We start from the raw sequence: 26,220 nt of genomic DNA, 5'->3' as shown, positions 1-26,220 counted from the left end.
TTTAATGCTCTAAAATTCACACTTTAAGAAGGTAAAAAGAAAGGTATTTATAGCCATCAATCGGGAGATCCGGACATGGGATTCGAACGTCCTCTTGGTGTCCGGACGTGTAACTAGCCGTTTGTCAAACGGTTAAAAAATTTGACCGTTGGACATCTCATCCGGACGTCCGGATGGCCTTTTTTAATTTTTTCATTTCTTGAAGAAAGTTTCTTTAAAAATATTTTTAATGGTTTTGTTATATACTTTTTATAGATAAGTAATTTCATAAAGGTTTGATTGTGAAAATTAAATTACTTATGTTTTTGAAAAATAAATTTTATGTAAATAAGGTTTGTTATGATAATTCCCGTGCATGAAGGTTGTTTGAGTTATGATCGATGCGAAATATTAAAGTGTTTTACCTTTACACTTGAGTATACAAATGCATCTATAGCTAATGTCTTCAATTTCTTCATCCAATGCAATTTCGTGTGTGAGAGCTCGATTTTCATTTCCTTGTTCGTAAATCTTGTGTGTATATCGTTTTGCACCAAGGTTGCATGATTCTCGAACTAAATCTTTTCGTGTCATAAATTTGTAATAATCACTGTCAATCACTTAATTTCAATTTGCTAGAATCAAACGCAATTTGTTTGTAATAATCAAAATAAGAAGTCAACCATTAGGTCAACAGTTCGAATTAGGCTTGCGTCCAGAAATTGGTGGAATCATGGCATCTCACCATACGACCACATATAGTGAAGTGCTTCAACGAGCGCAGTCAATTTCTGATCGTCTAGAAATGGATCGGATGACTAAGAAGAATAATGAATCATATGGGAAACGAAAGTGGAATGGATCGAATAAAGGGAAGGGATTTGGACAATTTAAGAAGTCCAATATAGGATCAGGATTAGGGTCAAGTAAACCAAATAAAGTTACTCTATGATGCCCAAAGTGCAACAAAGCTCATGGAGGGAATGTTAGTTTGGGAAAAATGTGTGCTATCGATGTGGCCAAGAAGGTCATTTTGCTCCGTATTGCAAGGCATACCCAGCTAAGAAGGATAATGAACAGGGCAAGAAAGTGAAAACCAAAGTCTTTGCTTTAACCGGGAAGAGGCAACGGAGGATCCAAATGTAATGGCAGGTATTCTATCAATATCTGAACTACCTGCATATGTTCTTATAGATTCCGGAGCTACTCATTCATTTATCTCCACTACATTTATTGCTAAATCATGTACTGCATGTGAAAAATCTGATAGTATTTTGGAAATTTCTATTCCATCCGGTAGAATTCTGAATACCAATCAAATCGCTAGGGCAGTAAAATTAGTAATGGAAGGAAAAGAATTTGTAGCTGATCTACACTTCCTAGACATGAAAGACTTTGACGTTATCTAGGAATTGATTGGTTGGGAAGCAATCACGCAACCATTCGATGTTTCGAAAAGGAAGTAATTTTTCAGAGGCCTGGGGAGGATGAGTTTCAATTTTTTGCTGTACGAGTTAAGTCTTTACCTTGACTCGTGTCGGCCATGAAAGCAAAAAAGATGTTAAAGAAAAGATCTTGTCAAGGATTTCTAGTTTGTATACATGGAACTCAACAATCGAAGCTTACGATTGGTAATTGGAGTTTACAGTTGACCTCGTACCTGGTGCAACTCCAGTGTCTAGAGCTCCATACAGGATGGCGCCAAAGGAACTACAAGAATTAAAGATACAGTTGCAGGAGTTGTTGGATAAAGGTTTCATTCGACCAAGTACATCTCCTTGAGGCATACCGGGCTTTTTTTGTGAAAAAGAAGGATGTATGAATGAGATTATGTATTGATTATAGGGAACTAAACTGATTGATAATCAAGAACAAATATCCTCTTTCTCGGATTGAAGATCTCTTTAATCAGTTGAAGGATGCAACAGTATTTTCCAAAATTGATTTGAGGTCGGGCTATCATCAGTTGAAGGTGAAGGCAAATGACATTCCAAAGACAACATTTAGAACTTGCTATGGTCATTATGAGTTCACTGTAATGCCCTTTGGATTAACAAATGCCCCTGCAGTATTTATGGATTTAATGAATAGGATATTCCACCAGTATTTAGATCAATTTGTCATTATTTTCATTGATGACATTTTAGTGTATTCAAGGAATAAGGATCAACATGAAAAATAACTCAAAATAGTGTTGGAGACACTACGAAGGGAGAAGTTGTATGCCAAATTCAAGAAATGTGAATTTTGGCTTGATTGTATAGTTTTTCTTGGTCATGTGATTACGGCACAAGGAATTGAAGTGGACCCTAGGAAAGTTGAAGCGGTAACAAACTGGTCCCGACCAACAAATATAGGCGAAGTTCGTAGTTTCTTGGGACTAGCCGATTATTATCGGAGATTCATTGAGGGATTCTCCAAAATAGCCAGGCCAATAACCCAATTAACCAGAAAGGGTGTAAAATTTTAGTGGACTGAGAAATGTGAGGAGAGCTTCCAAGAGCTGAAATAGAAACTGGTTACAGCTCCAGTTTTAGCTATACCAGAGGGTTCAGATGGATTCGTTATATACAGTGATGCATCCAAATAAGGTTTGGGATGTGTACTAATGCAGTTTGGGAAGGTGATCGCATATGCCTCTAGACAATTAAAACAACATGAGCAAAACTACCCTACACATGATCTAGAGTTGGCAGCAGTAGTACATGCTCTAAAGATATGACGTCACTACCTTTACGGGGTAAAGTGTGAAATCTATATAGATCATAAGAGTTTGAAATACTTCTTCACTCAAAAGGATCTGAATATGAGACAAAGAAGGTGGCTAGAGTTAGTTAAGGATTATGATTGCACTATATATTACCATCCGGGTAAAGCTAATGTAGTCGCAGATGCTCTTAGTAAGAAGCCAGTAGGACAACTAGCTGCCTTACCCACAACTCAAGTGCAGTTGATAAAGGAGTTTGATAAATTGAAATTGGAAGTTGTCATTCCACCAACTCAAGTTACTGCAAAAATTTCAGCATTTAAGATACAACCTACCCTTAGGGAACGAATCGAGATGCTCAAGACAATGATCCATTCTTTAGAAAAATCAAGGCGAAAGTTGGTACGACTAAAAGAAAAGGTTTTGCAATAGAGGAGGACAATACTTTGATGTTCGAGGGAAGATTATGTGTACCAAAGGATGAAGGGATGAGAAAAGAAATATTAGAGGAAACTCACTATGCCCATACGCTGCACATCTTGGTGGTACTAAAACGTATTGAGACCTTCGCGATACCTTTTGGTGGCGGAATATGAAAAGGGGAATTGGTCTCTTTGTTGAGAAAGTGTTTCTAAAAGTGGCACTCGTAAAAGGAGTTCTTAGATTTGGCAAGAAGGGAAAGTTGAGACCTCGATTCATAGGTCCTTCCGAAATTCTAGATAGAATTGGGAATGTAGCGTACCGTCTAGCATTGCCACCTAGACTATCAGCAGTACATAATGTATTCCAAGTATCGATGCTTAGAAAGTATATGCATGATCCCGAACATGTGATAAGCTATGGTTCATTGGAGGTACAAAAAGATTTAACATATGAAGAGACTCCTTTGGAGATCATCAAAAGGAAAACCCATGCATTAAGGACTAAAAAAATTGCTTTAGTTAAAGTTCGATGGAAAAATTATGGAGTCGAAGAGGCTACTTGGGAAAAAGAAGAAGAAATAAAAGCCAAGTATCCAGAGCTATTCGGCTAAATAAGATAATTTTGAGGACGAAATTAATTTAAGGGGGAAGGGATGTAACACCCCGATTTTTTTAATAAGAAAGAAAGTATATTTTATAATATTTCAAAAAAAAGGGGAATAAAATACGGTTACCTTGGAAAATTAAAGGTCATATTAGAATTTAATATAACTAATGATGTTTATAATGACAATTAAGTTTACTAAACCCATAAATTTTTAATTTATCTCCAAAAACGTTTTAATTGAATTATTTTATAACTGAAGTCCTTTGATTAGATTGGGAGTTACATTTCAAAATTATAAATACAGGGTTTAAGGTGAACGTGTTTTGTCTCAAGAAATGTATAAGTTCATTTTCATACAAAAATCTGTTTCCTTGTTTTTATACCATCAATTCAAGTCACAATTTTAGAATTTTGGTGACAATTGAGGTAAGAATACATGGTGCAAGTAGTAAATTCTTATTTCTTGATATATATGTAAATTCTGGCATGAGATACTATAAGGCCTTCGGGTCGAATGCAAAGAAGTGAAATTCTTCGGGATGGACCGTCAGGTCAAAGAAAAGATATTAAATCGTACGGGATATAGGAATTTTTAAGAAATTTCTTGAGCTCTAAATCTAAGAAATGTTGGTATATTATATCAATTTTATATTTATATCATATGAATAAGGATGTGCACGTATTCTTACTGAGTGTTTTCAAAATATTCACTCTTATAATATTTCTAGATGAGAACAGATTGTGTGGACGCGTGGAAGATTGACAGAGCGATGCTAATGGGGTCGTCAAGTAAATTTCCTAGAAAGATAATTGTCAAACTTTTATTTGTAGAACATTTTCATATTGAATTTTGTGCACATTGTTTAATAGCTATTTTTATGTATTTTCAACACTTAATGAAAGTGATATTTTTTCTTAAATTAGACAAATAAGATATTGATAGCACCTCGAGCTTATTTTAATTTAAAAATAATATAATAATATGAAAAAGAGTTCGGAGCGTTACAAGGAGAATAAACATGCAAAAACAAAATGAGAACACAAAAATGGTGATGTTGCCTGGCCTTGTGTTGCAATTACAGGGGCAAATTTAATGAACTGGGGGTCGCTCGATGATTGCCTAGTACAAAAGTTTGTTTGTTGGGATTTTGTATTTTGGTGTCTTTTCATCAAACTAGATACCTTTTTAGCTTGTTTTTGGCACCTTTCCTTGCATGATGATTGATTTTCTTCAAATAGGGATAGTTTTCATGTTGAAAAACATATCATAAACATCAAATTGATTCTTTTATATCCAAAATAAAAAAATCAAACCAAGTTTTATATACTGTTCTTTAAAGTTTCATTTTCAAAATTGTTTTGCTTGATTCAAATTTGGATTAAAGTTTGATTACTCCTAAAAACTATTTGTCTTTTAAAGCTTTCAAACACTTATTCTGGTATCGAAAAATATCGTTTGAGGACAATAATCATAGTTGTGTTCAAGCTTTCCATTTTGGTGATTATTGTTGCTGATTTATTTATTTATTTATTTATTTTTTTGGGTTCTTCATCAATTTTCTTAACAACCTCAAATGAAACTTGAACATAGAGAACGAGACAACCATGGTTACGATAAAGATGATGAATCAAGAACTTTGCACCAATGTCAGAATTAACCCCAAATGAGATCGATGAAACAAAGGTGGAACGAAAGAAGAAGAAGAATTATTATGTAGATGACACATTCTAAATGCTCTATTCAATTACCTCTATGATCTCTACACAAATAGCATCTTGGCAAAAGTGATGTTTGTCGAAAAATACAAAGCTAATTTGAGGCAAACTTGTACTTTCTCGGAATGGTGTATTTGACGAAAAATGCTATTCTAGTGATGGAATGGTCAAACTTTGTATTATTGACAATGATATTAATAAAACTACACATTTGAATTATATTTTTGAGTCTATTTCTTTATGGCATGATAGACTAGGACATATTGAATATTCTACTTTAAAAATAGTAATAATCGGAATGATTTCATGTGAAAACATAGTAATTAATAAATGTGAATTATGTGTTAAGTCTAAAATGATTAAGAAACCCTCTTATAGAGTTGAATGGACATCTAACGTGTTAGACTTAATTCATTCCGACATATGTGAATTAAATGGGACGTTAACTAGAGAAGGTAATAGATACTTCATAACATTCATAAATGATCATACTAGGTTTTGTTATATCTATTTGGTGAAACATAAGGATTAACCCTTTAACATGTTTAAGATATACAAAGTTGAAGTAGAAAATCAATTAAATAGAAAGATTAAAATTCTTTGAAGTAATAGGGGAGTTGAATATTTCTCTACTGAATTTAATCTTTTTGTGAACAACAAGACATAATACATCAATGTAGTGTACCCAGAATGCTCGAACAAAATTGATTGGCTGAGAGAACGAATAGGACACTAGTTGAAATAATAAATGCTAAGTTTTTTAAATGGTCAATTGCCATCTCACTTATGGGGTAAAGTTTTATTAAGTGTGTGTCACATAGTTAATAGGATTATTTTTAAAAGATGATTTTTCCATATGTATTGTGGAAAGTGATAAAACCAAACATTGATTATTTCAAAATATGGAAGTATCTTGCTTATATAGTAAGAACACGGATCCTGAAAGGACTAAGTTGAGTCCTAAGGGAATCAAATGCGCTTTTGTAGGATATGTCCAAAATAGTAAGGCATATCGTTTATTAAATTTGGAAACCAATGTCATTATTGAGTCCCTTGAAGTAGAGTTCTTTGAGAATATGTTATCTACAGAATAATAATTCTCTAAGGAAACCTCAAATGGAGATTCTTAGTTCCACCTTTTGAGGATGATGAAACAAGTGAACTTTCCAGAAGTAAAAGAGCATGAAAGGAGAAAGTGCTAAGACCAGATGAACTAGACTCTTTTAGCTCATGTCTTTCTACTTAGTTGAGGAAAATGACAATAGTGTCTCACAAGAACTACTTTGTTCTTCAAGTGGAAACCATCCTAAAATTTATCAAAAAACAATGTCATCTAGAGATAGCGCATTTTGGAAGGATGCTCTAATTGATGAAATTAATTCAATAATGTCAAGTAACACTTGAAAATTAGTTGATTTACCACTTAGATGAAAACCTATAAGTTGTAAATGGGTATTTAGGAGGAAGTACAATATGGATGGTACTCTTAATACCTTTAAAGCTAGGTTAGTGGCCAAAGGGTATCGACAAAAAGAATGAATAGATTATTTTGACACATGTATTAGTTGCACGATTAACATCAATTAAGATTATATTCACTTTAGTTTCAATATATAATTTGCATACATTAAATGGATGTTAAAACAACATTATTAAATAGGGATCTCGATAAGGAGGTTTATAATAACAACTAGAAGAATTAGATCTATCTAAAAATGAGAATAAAATATACAAGTTAATAAAATCCTTACGCAGATTAAAATAAGCACCAAAGAAATGACATGAAAAGTTTGACTTAACGATAATGTCTTTTGGATTTAAACATTATTGTAACATCCCAAATTTTTTACTGTTAGTTAAATTTAAATTTAGGACTTAAATGCACTATTATTAAAGTTTACTGACCTTGTTGATTATTGGTCTAGTCTAATGACTTTATTAGTTATTGACCAATAGTTTGAGGGCCTAAGTATAAAGTTATTTTGAAAATTAGATGAAATCATACATAAAACATATGTAAATATGCAAATTGCTCTTAATTAAGAATGATTTATTGACCACATGCATTATTCACACCACATTTCAAGCCAATGTAATTAATTTGACCACGTAAATAAAGAAAATTGATTTAACCACATGTATTATTTACACCAATTTTTAAGCTAAATGAATTGCTTTTGACAACATGATCAAAGCTATTGATTTTACCATTTTCATGACAATACACCATTTAAGCATTGACCATGCTTAACATTTAGCCATTTCCTTTCATTTTTCTACACATCGTAAAAAATCTGCACCATAAATAAGAGACAAAATCAACGCTAAACTACCCATCAACAACTATTTACACACTCTCCCTCTCTACCTCTATAACTTTCTCTCTACTTTCGCTCTTTCTCTTGTCATCTTGATATTAAATACAGTCGTACACTTATACAATTACACGAGAATAATCAACCCCACACGTGGGTCAAGAATCTCTTTCCAACAATAACTCATTTTATCATTTTGAATTGTTCAATGAAAATGTTATTTGTGTTTTATGTTTAGGTGGCTAATGTTTATGAATGTAATATTTCTACGACTATGTTATATTTGGTCCATGTTATGTATGTTTTATTAAGAGTGGACTGGGGTTTAGTAGAGCTACGAACAAGAATTTAGCATCATATAAGTTCGGTCTAATTTTCCTGTCTCTCTATGCAAGTTATGAATTTTTCGTAGAAATACATATATGAATTCATTATTCACGTATGCTTATAGGGAATTATTCTCACCTTATTATGTCTCTACTTTCAAATAATTGACAATTCGAGGCAGTTGGCTGGCAAAAGTTTCAATTATAAAATTATTACATTGTCAAACTATTATTATTTCATTTGATTTTAAATGTCTTAAAATATTTCTTGTTTCAAGTTAATTTATTAAATTCATTATATTATTTATATTTTGGTAAGTGCTTAAATAATTTATATAATTATGTTGAATATTCTTTAAATTAGTTTTAGTTTAGTGACACTCGAATCGTTAAGGATTCGGGTAGTCACAATTTAGTGTTGATAAATGTTTATATTCAAAAATATGTGATAAATTATGTTGTGCTCATTTGTTTATATGTGGATGATATGTTGATTGTGAGAAATCAAATGCAAAGTATAAAAGAAATAAAGAGATTTCTATCTTTCATATTTAAAATAAAAGATCTTTGTTAAATGGATATCATACTAGGTATTAAAGTCACTAAGACTCGTGGGGGTTATATATTAAGCCAATCATATTATGTTGAGAATATGATTAATAAGTTCAAACACTCGAACATTAAAGAGGCTAACACTTTATTCGATCCAAGTCTAAAACTTGAATGATGGAAGAGCTATAGCACAACTTGAGTATGGAAGTGCTATCAGGAGTCTAATGTATGTCGTACAATGTACAAGACCCGACATAGCATTTGCAATTAGTAAACTTAGTCGGTTTACTAGCAATCCAAGTGAAGTATATTATAATGCTGACAAGAGGGTTTTTGGTTATTTGAAGAAAACCAAGGATCTAAGTTTCCAATGTTCTAAATTTTTGGCAATCCTAGAAGGAGTTATTGACGCTAGTTAGATATGTAGTGTTGGTGAGAATAAATCAACTTCAGTATAGGTATTTACCCTTAGAGAACGTGTGATCTCTTGAAAATCCAAGAAGCAAACATTATTACTCACTTAACTATGGAATCCAAATTTGTGGCATTAGCTGAAATAAAAAAAAAAAAAAAAAACAAAAGTTGAATGGCTTAGGAATTTAATGCATGAAATTCCATTGGAAAAAGTGAATAATGTTTCCATATCTATCTTGTGATAGTTAAGCCACTTTAGTTAGAGCATACAATGAAGTGTACAATGGTAAGTATAGATGTATGAGTCCAAGACATGATTATCTGAGGAAACTAATCAAAGATGAAATAATTTCACTCACTTATGCGAAGTCAAATGAAAATTTGACTGATCTGTTCACTAAACTGCCCACAGGGAAATTAGTGCAAACTACAGCTAGCAGGGCGAGGTTAAAACTCTATAATTAAACCCACCAATGATGGCAATCCTACCTGACTATACTAACAAGTATACTTCGAGTTCAAAGGGTAACAACAAATCATTCAATAAGTGGATAGATTCAACACTTATTTATTCTTTTAAATCCTATCCTAGGTTACAAGTGTTGGTTGTCACGAATATGAGGATCGAGGTTTTATAACTCTTAATAAACTTTAGATCGATGGATCAAGTATCTCTAAAAGTAACAAAGATATTACAAGAACTTTACATATATAAACTTTAAGGTGGTACTGCGAGAGTTGAAGTTTCTCTCTTAAGAGTTTATAAATAAGAGAAGCGCAAGGCCATAAGAGCAATAAACAACTTGTTTGAAACTTGGACACTTGATGCTTGTGCATGTGATTTCACCGATATCATCACAAACAACAATACGTTCAAAGCTTTCATGCTACTTAGGATTTCGATGATTACTTTGTGAGATTTATACTAAGTTGAGATTTAAATCAAAAGATATCCATACTCTATGTATAAGTGTCATTAAATTTGACTTTGTACTCATTTTATATTTGAACAAGTAAGAGATTGTTGAATATTGTTCAAATTACAATGATGAGTGATTTTGGAAGTGATGAAAGTGGTCAACCATGTGAAACCAACGAATACAAAATAAGAACAAAAAAGGGTGAAGGCCGAAAAATGGCTTGGGGGCTAGACGATTGCCCAGCCTTGTGTTGCAATTACAGGGGCAAATTTAATGAATTGGGTGGGTAAAAATATATGTCCGTTGGGATTTTGAATTTTTTGGTTTCCTTTATCAAACTTTACACCTTTTTGGCACCTTTCCATCTTGATGATTGATGACCTATAAATAGAGAAAATTTTTATGCTGGAAAATATATCATAAACATTAAACTTATTCACTTATATCCAAAATCAAAGATCGAACCAAATTTTATATATTGCTCTTTAAAGTTCCATTTTCAAGTTTGTTTTGCTTGATTTAATCTTGGATTAAGGTTAGATTACTCCTACAAACCATTTGCCTTTTAAAGTCTTCAACCACTTCTCCCAGTGGCCGCAAATATCGTTTGAAAACATCGATTTATAATCATTTGAAGACATTTTTTAAAGTTTAATGACCAAAATTCAACAATCTCAAAATTTAAAGGCATGATAGGGGCGCTCCTCCAACCACGTTATCAGTTTCATTAGAAGTTTTCAATGGATGTTATACTAGTGATAACATCCAATGTTTTGCGAAGTTTAGCATCTTAAATTTTATTGAACAATTAAAAATATTGACATAAGTTTAGTGGCCATTCAAACAATTAACACCGAAAAGATTCCTTATCTTTTTTCACACAATCAGGTCCTAGTTTGATCGGTGAAAACGCGGAAATGACTATATCTTAATCAGCAATAGCCGTTAAAGAAACCAATAAGCTAACAGTCAATGCAATAAAAGTTGCTTATTTTACACGTTTACACTTGTTCATACGAAACTTCCCAAGTCCGTCGGTCCGCGGCGACGACGACTTTTATTTGTTTGCTGTGGGTTCACACCTTGATCAATAAATTCTTGGATTTTCTTGAAGCTGAGGAAAAGAATAAAAAACATGGGTTCAAGCAGCAGTTTAATGGTTTCCCCATCATCAAGAAAGTCTTCTGGGTTTGGTGGCTCCAGGCTAAACCGCACCAAGCGCAGACTTTCTTTTCTATTTTGTGGTGCAGCCTCCAACGCTGGGTCAAATCTTGAGGTAGTATATATGAACAATCCATAAGATGTTTGTATAAAGTTCTTTGAGAATATTCTCGTGATATGTACTTGTAATTATGATGCTTGTGAATTTTGATGTCCAAGCAAATGGAATTGTTTTGACTTTTATTAGTAAATTTTCAGATTTTTATTTTTATTTTTTATTTTTTGGTGGCATGATTCGGAATGATCGGGTTCTACCGTGAAATTCTGTTGTCATCCACTAGTAAACTTTGGGCAATGATTTTAGTTTATGGCACGATAATTATAGCTCTAAAGTGAAACGATACTGCAATTTTCATCTCAGGAGTGTATTGAACTGTGATCACGTTTTAATTTGATTTGTTATTTGGGACTTAATAAACCTTCTGGTTTTCATGCTATGTAGAATAACATAATGTTTGGCAACATGGAATTAATTCTTTGGAATTAAAATTTCTGATGAATCAATTCAATTATGTATGTAATTATCGTGACATTGGTACACACTATTTGCGTCTGAACTGATCTGGGTTTAGAGTGAGTGGGCAAATAAACTCGTTCAAAAGAAATATGAAGGATAAAATACTTTGAAGGGTAATTCATAAACAGTTCTAAATGTGCAGCCTATTTCCAAGCACACTTATAGTATAAACTTACCTCTTCTTCCCCGTCAATTTACAAAGACTTTTGAAATGAAGCAGTGCACAAAAGATGATCATTTGTACCAAAATATGTTCTCTGGTCAGAAAGGGCAACAAAAAAAAAAAAAAAAAAAAAAAAAAAAAAAAAAAAAAAAAAAAAAAAAAAAAATTAAAAAAAAAAAAAAAGAAGGGAACATTTACAAATATATAATTCCAAGGACCGAATTCCATGCTGCGCAAGGTTGTGGTTGGGATAAACTCTTCAAATTAGAATTTTGGATTCCCTTTTCAATGTTAAGAACTTGGCATAGTTTTGATTGCTGATAATGCTTGATTATTAATTTTGTAAATTTTTTAAACTCAAAAGAAAGTAGAGAGTTGTGCCTGTCTTACTACTTATTGCTTTCAGTTATGAAAATGGTCATCTTATTTAGAGTTGATAATAGTTAAATATGTGAGGACTACGGTATTTTGTAGACATACGCCCAAATGAAACTTTCAAAATTTCAAGCGACAATTTTTAAAGGGACAAAATGCTTTACACAGCATGGTATTAGGTATTGGTCGTTTGTAATCAGATTTTGAAAAATTTTAGTTACCATCTGTGGAAGGATTTGTAAATGTCTTATTACAAAACTTTAAAGTCATAATGAATTAGTATCCTACCTTTGAATTTGACATTTAAGATGCTCTGTTTTGACTGATTCACTGAGGCCCGTACTTAAAAGTAATGGTTGTAATTAACATACTGGAAATTATGGTTGTCAGAAATATTTTACTGAAAACAGAAATTGGGATGCCTTCAATATGAATCAAAAGAAGCATTAAATAAAACTTACTGCAGTTTGTTTTCTCTTATGGTGTTCATGACAGCAATTTAAGTGTACTAGTTCTTCCAAAAGTTTGTATCAATATAACTTGGAGATGATCTAACTTATTGGTAATCATCTTTCTTCAAGAGTTTCCTAAAAAGTGATATTGTTGACGCTATAACATTTTTTATCTGTACTCTATTTCTCTATGTTTACCCAAAATTAAATAATCCTTCACGTCATAGTTCTTATTTGAGATGATCATTGACATATTATAATGCTCTTCCTTGAAGCTAGAAGATTATTCTCAGGAATCATCAGCAAGTTCTACAAAAACATTAGCTCCAATTAGTGATGTTTCGCATAACTCCATCATAGAATCTTCTTCAATTTTCAGTTCAGAATTTGAGGATACAAGTTCCACAGTTGAGACCGGGGAATCATCTGGAAGTGACAACAGTATTGTTGAGGAAGCTTTGGTTGAACAGTTAAATGTAAAAGCAAGCAGAGATCTGGCATGCCTCTTAAATAATAAGGAATCAGTTATCCATCAGGTAGGGTTTTCATTCCAATAGCGAGGATTTATAATGGAATAGAAATCATAATATTGCAAATCATTCCTGTAACAGCCTGGTAGTGATCCATCAAGCAGTCTTGCACATGCGAATTCAGATTCAGATGTTGAATATCACCAAAATGCAGTTGATGACGATAATAACACTAATTTAAGGTCACATTCTATTGCTTCCGATTCTTTACCACCATTTCAATTGCCTGGAGATGAAAGTTCTCACATGACAACAACTTCTAGTCCAGGATATCTTGTTTCTGACAATGCCCGGGATCTCAGAAGTGGATATCTTCTTCATCTCGATGTGGTGAATATCTCTTCTAACTTTCTATCCAGTCGAATTGCAGAAATAAATAGCTTAGAAGCTAGAAGACATAGTAGGAGGCAATTTTGGGATGCTTTATCAAGACGGAGAGACTCCCGGACCATGGTTTTTGCCAGTGGTCATGCTGATCAACTAGGATCCCATGACAGATGGCTTCTAGATATTGGTGGTATCCGCAATGATGAAGTTGGTCATGATGTGGATTCCTTGAGTGTTAGACGTCATCGTAGAAATGAAGGAAGATGGCTATTGAGATCGGAGGTGAGATATGATATGCTTTTTAAGTTCTAATGTTGTTAGAAAATTTTCCAAAACATTCAAACAAGATTTTGTGTTATTTTAATTTTTGGACATATAGTTGTAATGACCCAACCTTTGTATTCAAATTGTTCTCTGACGTACTGCCTGCTTCAAAAAGGCATCTGCCTTCTTACCCCTAACAGCTTTATGTCGCATCCCTCAATATTCGAATCACAAGATTTCTGTCTTATGAGATATTTAAGTTGAATTCTGGTACTAACTAGGCAATTGTCCTCTTACATATCTTCTGTCGCGTCTCCCTGCCTTCTTATCTTTCACGACTTTTTGATACGTCCCCAGGATTCGGACTCAAGATTTAAGCTGAATCATAGTGCCAATTGGTACCAAAATTCAACTTAAGTTTTTCATTAGGCGAAAATCATGGATTTGAATCTTGGATGACGTGATAGAAATCCGTGAGGGATAAGAGGGCAGAAACTCTCCCAAAGTAGGTAATACGTAATGAGTTAACGACTTGGATATTGAGGTTGGGTCGTTACAATAGTCATGTTGATTCTTTACTAACCTTTTGCAGTTTATATTTCCTTGTCTTTAAGGTATACTTATAATTGATATGGTTATTCCCACAGCTGAAGTAGCTGCTCTATGTTTTCGTTTATATATACTCTCTCTCTCTCTCTTTATCTTTGAGGGTGGTGGAGAATAAGGATGGATGTCGGTGCAACTACTTATGTATGACCGTGTATAATAACTTTTGTATCATAGCTAAGCATGCTTAATTAAATTTGGAACATTTCAATATGATTTCACCATGATAATGTGAGAAACAAACTTCATCAGCAAGAAAGACAATGAAATGAAAAAAATAAGTATGCTAGTTAGCATGAAAGTGTTCTTTGATAGAATTCAGTATTTTACATTTTTCATGCATTTAGATGTTCAGCACACGTGAAATCTACATAAAGATGCAAGTCCCTAGGATGAGATGTATGAAATATACAAAATCAATTAATAGAGAGAATTCCTTCTACTTCTAAAACTTTATTTCCAATATCAACTTATTTAAACCAATCGCTAATACAAGTAAGCTAAAAACTTGGGATACTGACGTACTGTTAATAGGAGAGAATAAAATCGTTCACTTTTTCTATTGGAGAGAATACATATATATTTACATTGGAAATTCCATATTAGGAAGGATCCTAATTGGGGATTCCTATAATTAAGGTTATAAAATCCTATCAATTGTACATTCCATAACACTCCCCCTCAAGTTGGAGCGTAGATATTAATCATACCCAGCTTGTTACAAATATAATCAACCCGAATCTCATTTAGAGCCTTTATGAACATATCTCCTAGTTGTTCTCCAGTTTTCATATATCCTGTAGAGATTAAATTCTGCTGCACCTTCTCACGAACGAAATGACGGTCTATCTCAATATGTTTAGTTCGTTCATGAAATACGGGATTAGAAGCAATATGAAGAGAAGCTCGATTGTCACACCAAAACTTTGCTGGTATTGATACCTTAAGACCAACTTCAGTTAAGAGCTAGTATATCCACATTATCTTACACACAGATTGTGCCATAACTCTATATTTTGATTCTGCGTTGGATCAGGATACAACATTTTGCTTTTTATTTTTCCATGAGACTAAATTTCCTCCAACAAAAACACAGTAGCTGTAGTGGATCTTCGGTCAATCTTGGAGCCTGCCCAATTTGCATCTGAGAAGCATTAGATGTGGGTATGTCCATGATTTCTGTACAATATCCCACATCCAGGTGCTCTTTTTAAATAACACAGGATCTGTTCTAAGGCTGCCCAATGGTGAACTGTTGGGGAAGACATGAATTGACTTACAATACTGACAGGATACGCAATATCAGGACGGGTTACTGTAAGATAGTTCAATTTTCCAACAAGTTCTCTGTACTTCTCAGGATCTTCAAATAAGTCACCTTTTTTAGTAAGTTGCAAATTCGAAAGGATTGGAGCGCTGCTTGGCTCAGCTCTCAACTTTCCTGTCTCAGTTAATAAATCAAGCACATAGCACATATTTTCTCTGAGATAAGATGCCTTTCCTGCTTCTTGTCACCTCAACTCCTAAGAAATACTTCAATACCCCTAAGTCTTTCATGTGAAATTGGGTGTGGAGGAAGGACTTCAGAGATGAAATTCCCATAGTATCACTGCCAGTAATAACAATATCATCAACATACACAACAAGGAGAATAATGCCGAATTCAGACTACTTGTAGAAGACTGAATGGTCAGACTAGCTCTTTTGCATTTCAAACTTTTCCACTGCTTGACTGAATTTTCCAAACCACGCACGTGGACTCTGTTTCAAACCATATAAGGATCTTCAAAGATGACACACTTTCCCATACTCCCCCTGAGCAACAAACCCAGGTGGTTGCTCCATACTTCCTCCTGGAGTTCACCATGTAAGAAAGTGTTTTTGATGTCTAATTGATGTAAAGGCCAATTATGTGTAGCTGCCATAGAAATGAACAAGCGAACAGATGTTAATTTAGCTACAGGAGAGAAAGTGTCGGAGTAATCCACACCATAAGTCTGAGCATAGCCTTTAACCAGAAGACGAGCTTTAAGTCTAACCACTGATCCATTAGGATTGACTTTAACTGCAAACATCCACTTACATTTGATAGCCTTTTTTCTTACAGGTAAATTACTAAATCCCAAGTACCATTAGCATCTAAAGCATTAATCTCCTCTACCATAGCATCACACCAACCAATATGGGATAAGGCTTCATGAACAGTTTTCGGTAGATTCATATAGTCTATGGAGGCAACAAAAGAGTAAGAAGGAACGGACAAGTGATCATAAGAAACAAATGATGAAATAGGACAAGTGCATTGACGTTTACCTTTGCGAAGAGCGATAGGTAGATCAAGATCACTGGATGCTGGATCCGATGTTGAAGAAGGGTTAGGTGCCGAACATGCATCAGGAAGGTTTCGACGTCTGGAATACACCTAGCAAATAGGTGGATGTGGTATGGAGCAATAGGTGTAGAAATAACATGAGTTGACTAGTAAGTGACATGATAAACCAATAGATCATTATCCTCTCCCTTACTGACAGAAGTATAAGTCGTGGGAAAAAAAGGAATATGTTCCGAAAAGGTAACATCAACCGACACAAGATATTTGTTAAGACTCGGACAGTAGTATTTGTTCCGAATTCAGACTGCTTGTAGAAGACTGAATGGTCAGACTAGCTCTTTTGCACTTCAAACTTTTCCATTGCTTGACTGAATTTTCCAAACTACGCACGTGGACTCTGTTTCAAACCATATAAGGATCTTCGAAGATGACACACTTTCCCATACTCCCCCTGAGCAACAAACCCAGGTGGTTGCTCTATATAAACTTCCTCCTGGAGATCACCATGTAAGAAAGTGTTTTTGATGTCTAATTGATGTAAAGGCCAATTATGTGTAGCTGCCATAGAAATGAACAAGCGAACAGATGTTAATTTAGCTACAGGAGAGAAAGTGTCGGAGTAATCCACACCATAAGTCTGAGCATAGCCTTTAACCAGAAGACGAGCTTTAAGTCTAGCCACTGATCCATTAGGATTGACTTTAACTGCAAACACCCACTTACATTTGATAGCCTTTTTTCTTACAGGTAAATTACTAAATCCCAAGTACTATTAGCATCTAAAGCATTAATCTCCTCTACCATAGCATCATGCCAACCAATATGGGATAAGGCTTCATGAACAGTTTTCGGTAGAGTCACATAGTCTATGGAGGCAACAAAGAGTAAGAAGGAACGGACAAGTGATCATAAAAAACAAATGATGAAATAGGACAAGTGCATTGACATTTACCTTTGCGAAGAGCCATAGGTAGATCAAGATCACTGGATGCTGGATCCGATATTGAAGAAGGGCTAGGTGCCGAACATGCATCAGGAAGGTTTCGACGTCTGGAATACACCTGGCAAATAGGTGGATGTGGTATGGAGCAATAGGTGTAGAAATAACATGAGTTGATTAGTAAGTGACATGATAAACCAATAGATCATTATCCTCTCCCTTACTGACAGAAGTATAAGTCATGGGAAAAATAGGAATATGTTCCGAAAAGGTAACATCAACTGACACAAGATATTTGTTAAGACTCGGACAGTAGTATCGATAACCCTTTTGAAGGCGAGAGTAACCCAAAAAAAATACATTTTAAAGATTTTGGATCTAACTTAGTTACCTGGGGTCGAACATCACGAGCATAATAATTACTACCAACGATCTTAGGTTCAATAGGAAACAAGGGCTTAGTGGAGAAAATGACACTATAAGGAGTCTTACCATGAAGAATCGAGAGGGCATTCGATTAATCAAAAAACAGGCTGTGGAGACTGCATCAGCCCAAAATTGCGTAGGACATGCATTTGGAACAAGAGTGCCCTGTCTGTCTCAAGAAGGTGTCTATTTTTTTCAGTCACACCATTTTGAGAGAGGGTGTCAACGTATGAGGATTGATGAAGAATATCATTCTGAAGCATAGAAGTCTGAAACGAATTGGAGAAATATTCTTTGGCATTATCACTTCTCAATGTATGTACAGAAGCATGAAATTGTGTTTTAATTTCAGCACAAAAGGCACTAAAATGAGAAAATAATTCAGAGCGATTCTTCATTAAATAAAGCCAAGTCACACGAGAAAAATCGTCAACAAACGTAACAAAATAACGAAATCCAATTTTGGACACAACAGGACAAGGACCCCAAACATCATAATGAACTAACTCAAAAGGAAAATTAGCTCTTTTATTGACTCGAGGAACTAAAGACAGACGATGATGTTTCGTAAACTGACAAGACTCACAATCTAAAGATGACACATTCTGAAGCTGAGGACATAATTTCTTCAACAGAGATAGAGATGGGTGTCCCAAGCGACAATGTGCTGTAAAAGGAGTTAAGACACTTGAAAACGCAATAGACTTGGGCATCTGGGTATCTAGAATATAGAGACCGCTTGATTCATGTCCTTTACCAATAATCTTCCTCGTCATAAGATCCTGAAACAAACAGTAATCAGGAAAAAATGAGACATAGCAGTTTAAGGTCCGAGTAAGTTTGCTTACGGACATCAAATTAAAAGAAAATTGTGGTAGACTCAATACAGAAGATAAGGAAATTAATGGAGTTGGATTAATAATGCCAAAACCAAGAACAGAAGCAGAACCATCAGCTAAAGTAACATTGGAAGGAGATGTATGCGACTGAAAAGTGGAGAAAAGACTAAGATTACCTGTCATTTGATCCATGGCACCAGAATCAATGACCCATTTCGAGGAAGAAGAGAGGAACCTATCTTAGTAATGGTAGAGGTAGGGTTGAGATGAATTCTTCATTGCTTTTTGGTACTGAGTGAACTTGGCAAATTTATCTACAGAAACTGTAATGGTTTGCTCAAACGACGAGATGGGTGCAATAATAGTAGTTGAAACATGAGTTGAATGAGACTTCTGAAATTTATTGTGCAATTTTCGGTACGTGTATTTGGTATGACCCGGCTCGTGACAGTAGTAGCAGACAACCACCCTTTCATTGTGACTTCGATTGAGCCGACAACTTGTACCCCCGCCTCTTGTATTACCTCTACTATTGCGATTGGTAAGAGCACTGGAAGACTAAACTAATGAAGTAGCGGAAGCACTATTAGCTGTGCGAAATACTCTAGTAAAATTTCTTGCAGCAATGGAATCTCGACACTTGAGAGGATTTGAGATTTAGCAGTCTCAAACTGAGAACTAAGACTAGTCAAAAAACTCATAACAACCATTTGCTCCCGTTGAACTTTTTGAACTTTCACATCTGGACTAAAAGGTAACAAGGCATTCAATTCTTCATAGGCTTTTTTGATGTTCATAGAATAAGCTTGAAGAGAGTGATCTTGTTGTTCAGCACGGTAAAAACTTTTACAGACTTCATAAATACGTGACATTTCCTTTCTCAGAGTACATAAATTCTAGATATTCCATTAATTCGTTAACATACTCGCAGTGATTAATCACTTCACCGTCTCTAATCACTTCACCATCTCTGTATCAATGGAACTACGAATTTGTAGGAATAATCTGGCATCATCTCTTAGCCATGTGTGGTGGGTATTATCCGTTGGTGGATCCACAGTAAGATGATTGTCCATAGAAATACTACGCAGATAAATCCGAACTATTTTACACCAATCTAGATAAGTTGTGCCAATCAGCTTATGTTCCGTTATTTTGAACATCATTGGAATGATATCAGTCATAATCAAATTCTTTTGCTTGTCAGCCATAGACACAAACCACATGATCCAAATAGCAAATTGAAGTAGCCAAAAAAGAAGAAAAGTGTCACAAATAACCAAACTCAATCAGTCCAACTGAAAATACAATTTGCCCAAATAAAACCTTTCAACCAACAGCCTAGTTTAAGATAGTAGTTTAAACCACTAAAATAACTTTGACCCAATAAAAGCCCAATAAGTCTAAGATTGGATTTTACCTTTACAGCCCAATTTCTTGTCCAAATCACGTACACTTACAAATCCAATTTCTTCTCCAAAAATGATGCATAGACAACCAATTGGAGAGTGCCGCGCCAAAATCCACGCTCACTGCACCAAAAAATCACAGCAAACCTAACTAGAAATTGTCAACGAGTCTGCCTAAACCACAAACGGAGTCGGCTAAGTGTGAAAACTGGAAGAAATCGAGGGAGTAGAGTCCAAATCATCGACCAAAGACTCGACGGTAAAGACTTTGATCACAGAGAGCAGAATCCAACCAGAAGTCCTGAGATTCACCTTTGACCAGGGTCGCCTGAACGAAAAACACGCACACTGGAGATTGGACTCCGCGTAACGATCGAGAAACAGAGGAGACGGCATCGGAAATACACACAACGGGTATGAATTAGGCCCCTGGCTCTGATACCATGTTAATAGGAGAGAATAAAATCGTTCACTTTTCTATTGGAGAGAATACATATACATCTACATTGGAAGTTCTATATTAGGAAATTGGGGATCCCTATAAATAAGGTTATATAATCCTACTGATTGTAAATTCCATAACACATACAAATGATATAATTATACTATGAAAATAGTAAATCATCATCGATTTATCTTATGAATTTAAAAAATTCTCATTCTGACCTAACTTTTTTTGTCATGCATGTACTCAGTACATCTATTCAGTCACATAAAGTTGAAATCTCCATGTGTCTGCATAGTTAAGTTTTGAAAAAAGAGTACATCTAGTCAGTCTCATAAAATGGAGATCTCCATGTATGTCTGCATAAATACGTGTGGGGTGATCAAGGCCTATCTCCAACCAATCAATTTATCAGTGCATATAGAACTTGTCATTCTCGTTTCCATTCCAACTATTTAAGTCTACTACAATATTTCTCATAATTAACATACCTGTGTTAAGATATTCCACAATGTTCATTCATGCAACTTTGACAATTCAATTACATTTTGTTACACATGTATCAAACTCGTAAAAATTAAATGCAAATGTGTACAGTTCAATTTTTTCTTAGTTTCCACTTTGTTTGAAATTTGATGAGAAATATCTGCGTGTGAATAATGATATGATATCAGACTGCAAGCTTTGGATTTTTTTTTTTTTTTTTTCCTTTGTATAATAAAAAGTTATACAATAGCTTAGCCTTGTATATGTTGTCAATTCATATGTGCATATATGGTTGACATATTGAAGAAAAATATGGTAGTTTTTACTCATGTTTTGAACTTATATGTAGTTGCTTACTATGTGTCCATCTCACAAGCACACTTTTGTTTCCTTGGATGTGATAAATAACTCGTTTAATAAAACAACTTCGAATTTTGGTTGGATTTGACTAGCAAATTAAAATTTTGTGCAAAACCCTATAAAGAATCGGTTTCAATCATATTGGATTTATAGGTAAACTTATTCTTCTATCTTTCTGTCAGCTTAAAGATCTTCTTTTGTGTCTTGTTGGATCTGTGCGTAATAGCAAGGCAAAAGGTGGAAGAGAATTGCCTTTGCAAATATGCTGCAAACACTTTTTTACTTCTGTTGCTGAAAAAATTCTTCAAACTTTTGTGTCATCATCTATTCATTTGATTCCTTTCCAATGTTTATACATGCAGATCTCAGAAAGAATGATAAGCGGCCTTAATGAGGGAGCCCAACAAACTACATTCTGTGCATCTGGGCTACACCATGAGGGCACATGTTCATGTGATTCTACTTTTTCATCTGAAGAATCTAGTACCCTTGCAAGCATCTCTCGAATTATTATGCTTGCTGAGACATTATTTGAGGTAGATCCTTGAGATCCAATGGTTTCAGTCTCAGTTAAATTTTCTCTTGATCAGGTCTAGCTAAATTGTTCGGCTGTATTTAGTTGAAAATGCCATTTGAGTGACATTATGACAATATACCAACTCTTTTTGGGGTGTATCGTGTTCCTTTCCATAAAATTGAACAAGGGAACTATTGTAACCAGCTTGCTTTCCAAGCTATCATATTTGTGGAAATGGTGACCAATCCAAATTAAGTATAGGACCTAATAGTTGAAACTTGCTGAAAAATATAGGATAAGGATGTCTTTATATGACGTTATTTGTAAGGAGTGATCCATAAAATTTATGAGTTCCTAAAATTTAGAGTTATATTTTCAAGAAAGCAATTGGCAGTTTATGATAAGTTCCACTAGTTCTTTTTTGGATAGCACAACCAAGTGTGGAAGGTTAAATGTCATTGTAACTTCTGGAAATATCAACTTCGTATTTGAATAAAATTTAACTCAAAATTATTGAGGTGGCATCTTTGAGAACTTCGTGGGAGCTTTAAATGCAATGTTTAAAGGAAAGTGAGTTGAGCGAGTGTACCTTATAGCATTGAAGTTCCATTACCACGAGTGGCCTAAGATCCACAAAAATAACACTATTGCTATATGGCTACTACAGTTTGATGCTTCTTCAAATTTTTCTTGGATGGTTGCTCACATAGTCGAATACTTATAGGCAGTGAAAATTTATTTGGGGCTACTGGAAGAATTTTTACAATTGTATCGTCAGGTTTTGTCTAGCATAGGCTTATCAAAGAATATTCTAATTATGTACTAATTGTTTTTGAATGTCAAATGCAGTTCTTTCTGAACCTTTTTTTTAACCAGTCATTTGGTTTGTTCCTACTATCTTTGAGATGCCTTTTCTAGTGTATTATACTATACTAGTGAACTGGGGATTTATGAGCTTAAGTCTTAACAATATCATAAATCCTGTGGATAGTTACGCACATGCAACCTTTTTTTTTTTTTTTTTTTTTCATTAATAATAACTTTTGAAATTTTCAGACAAGGTTTCAATAATCAGCTGAGAAGTTACTTTATTATAGGTTTTGGATGAAATTCAGCGCCAATCTCTGTCTCTTTCACCATCAACGCTCTCTCTCCCTGCTCCTGAGTCTGTTGTGGATTCATTTCCTCTCGAGTATTATGAAAAACAAAAAGAAATTGAAAGTGATACGAGTGATGTTCAACAGTAAGTCTTCTGATGTCATTGTATAAAGCATATGTACATGAATTTTCTTTCTTTTCCAAGGCTTATGTTTGATTGTTTATGCAGGTATCTGTTAAAGATTAAGCCCTTGTGTGGATAACTATTTATAAATTGTTTATAATTCGTTAATTAGAACTCACAAGTACTGACAACTTATCCACCATTCATTTATATCTACTTTATAATTAAACCATTTATAAACAACTCTTTGACATGCTTTAAGATTTGCACCTCAATAAGTAAAGGACTGAAATGAAAATGGAAATGAAGAAACAAAATAGGGGAAGCTGTCGTTCGTTTTGTCTGCTTACTTTAAACGCATATGCTGGCTTTTATTTATCTGGATCGTTTAGTATTCCTCGATAAACAAGTCCTGTAGTCATCTAATTTCAAATGAACTCGACTAAGAGTTGCATTATTAGACCCCAAGGCGATCAAGTTTTTCAAATCTGCAGTTTCTCTACATATTGCGTAGTCCCGTTGCATTTCCTTCTGTTAACTAACTTTGGAATAAATCTTTCAAGATATAGATCTTTTCCATTACCTAGTAAGAATGAGTTATAATTTTGATATAAAAGTGCTGATACATTGTAATCTTTTGAATTTGCAGCATCATTCTATGTGCTGATATGTAGTAATGTTTTTGACAGGTGCTATATTTGCCTGGCTGACTACGAAGACAGTGACAAATTAAGAGTTCTTCCCTGCAATCACAAGTACCATGTTGCATGCATTGATAAATGGCTTAAAGAAATCAACCGGTACTTTCAAAATTTATCTTCTCTCTCTTTCTCTTAGATGACGTTGCTTTTCTAAGTCGTCCTGTGCTGTGCTTCGTTAGGGTATGTCCACTCTGCAGACGCAATGTTTGTGCTGATGGTGGGGAATGTTCGGCGTCAATCCCTGAAGTACCATCACAGTAATGCAGCTGTAAATGTATATATAGATGGACAACTTTGAATCTTGACATGTTTATAGAGTTGATATGATCTGAATTTCAGCAACTTTTTATTTGTATGGTATGTCATAAATGTGAATAATTCTTCTAACTTCTGCATCTTCAATCTAGTAATTGGGTTTGAGACTGAAGAAAAAGATGTATTGCAAGTTTAGCATCGTTTAATGGAGTGAAATGTTTCAAAAATCATTTAACTTATATCTTGGTCACGGATTACTCACTGAACTTCAAATTGCTTTAACTTACTCACTGAACTTATACTATTTGTACGCCATCCATCACTCCTTAAAATCTGTTAAATCTTTTGCTGATGTGGAGGACAGTAATCCTGCCGGTGACTAACGGCATGCAACGTCATCCAAAATATTCAACTCACATTTTAAATTATTTTAAAACTAATATATATACACACACACAAATATGAAACCATGTGTTTTGAAGGCTGGGTACGTTTTTCACTTTAATACAAACACGTTTGTCCACATAAAAAAAATAAAATAAAAGATAAAACATTAAAATAAAAAACCATAACCCGACATCAGAACTCCAGATAACAACTTCCAAACCTCCTCCAGTTTTTCCCATATTGTTCAGAACCCTAGTCCCAACACTTCGTCTTCTCCATAAACGGTAAACCCTACACAAAGCCTCATTTAGTTTTATTCTTAGCACATTGATACATTAATGTTAGAGATAGCATGTTGGATATATGGCTGAACAACATACTAAAAGTGTCGTGTATGTTTGTCTGTGATTATGGTGTGGACGGACGGGAAAAATGGTTGGCAAGAAGTGATTTGGGATCCTATTGTCGGGTTGGGGTTTTGCTACACTAACATAAGAGATGATTGAACACACACGAGGATCGGTATTTTTTAACTTACATGGAACCTACACGCAAAATGTGAGGGTCGGTCAACCGTTATGTTAACCCATTCGGTCACTTTAGCTTAATTCATGTTGGGTTATGCGTTTTTGAATTTAATGTTTTATTTTTTAAGTGTAAAAACGTGTTTGCACTAAAGAGAAAAACGTGCCCAGCCTTCAAAAAACACGGTTTCATATTTTTATTTTTTAATTTTTTTTTTGAGTTTTAAAATAATAAATGTGAGTTGGATATTTTGGATGACATGGCACGATATTAGTCGCCACTCAAGATTACCGTCCTTCACGTCAGCAAAAGATTTAACAAATTTTAAGGAGTGATTATGAAGTGCAAATAGTATAAGTTTAGTGAGTAAGTTAAAGCAATTTAAAGATCAGTGAGTAGCCCGTGACCAATGTATAAATTCAATGATTTTTGAAATATTTCATCCTCATTTAATGTATTAATATTACGCCCCTATTTGGTGCAGATTAAAATAGGATATTTAATAGTTCTTGATAAAAATTGATGAACTATTAGTCGCCACTCAAGATTACCGTCCTTCACGTGAGCAAAAGATTTAACAAATTTTAAGGAGTGATTATGAAGTGCAAATAGTATAAGTTTAGTGAGTAAGTTAAAGCAATTTAAAGATCAGTGAGTAGCCCGTGACCAATGTATAAATTCAATGATTTTTGAAATATTTCACCCTCATTTAATGTATTAATATTACGCCCCTATTTGGTGCAGATTAAAATAGGATATTTAATAGTTCTTGATAAAAATTGATGAAATAAATGATTGAAAAAATTGTGAGGACTTTGAAATATGTGTTAAAAATTAATTATTGAATTTAATTTTTGCCGAACAGGGGCTACATTGTAGAAGAAAACTTCAAGTAGTTTACACCTCCAATTGCTGTTGTGTAGAAGAAAACTTCATATTTTTTTATTCAATAAAGATAAAACT

General features: G+C 34.2%; 1 protein-coding gene across 2 annotated transcripts; it reads left to right on the top strand.

The window, feature by feature from the left end:
• Positions 1–10,838: 10,838 nt before the first annotated feature.
• Positions 10,839–24,575, top strand: LOC111410894. 2 transcript variants are annotated; one of them, XM_023041489.1, is made up of 8 exons: positions 10,839–11,234; positions 12,962–13,222; positions 13,298–13,398; positions 13,576–13,825; positions 22,013–22,186; positions 23,265–23,410; positions 24,079–24,189; positions 24,270–24,575. In XM_023041489.1, the coding sequence occupies exons 1-8, from the start codon at positions 11,094–11,096 to the stop codon at positions 24,349–24,351; spliced, it is 1,266 nt and encodes a 421-aa protein (XP_022897257.1). In that variant the 5' UTR covers positions 10,839–11,093; the 3' UTR covers positions 24,352–24,575. The 2 variants fall into 2 exon arrangements, with proteins under 2 accessions (XP_022897257.1, XP_022897256.1); XM_023041488.1 differs by having other exon boundaries at positions 13,298–13,825.
• Positions 24,576–26,220: the final 1,645 nt, after the last annotated feature.

The sequence above is a fragment of the Olea europaea genome, chromosome 15 (genome assembly GCF_002742605.1).
Source record: "Olea europaea var. sylvestris chromosome 15, O_europaea_v1, whole genome shotgun sequence".
NCBI classification, from domain to species: Eukaryota; Viridiplantae; Streptophyta; class Magnoliopsida; order Lamiales; family Oleaceae; genus Olea; species Olea europaea.
This window is presented reverse-complemented; position numbering and strand designations above follow the sequence as displayed.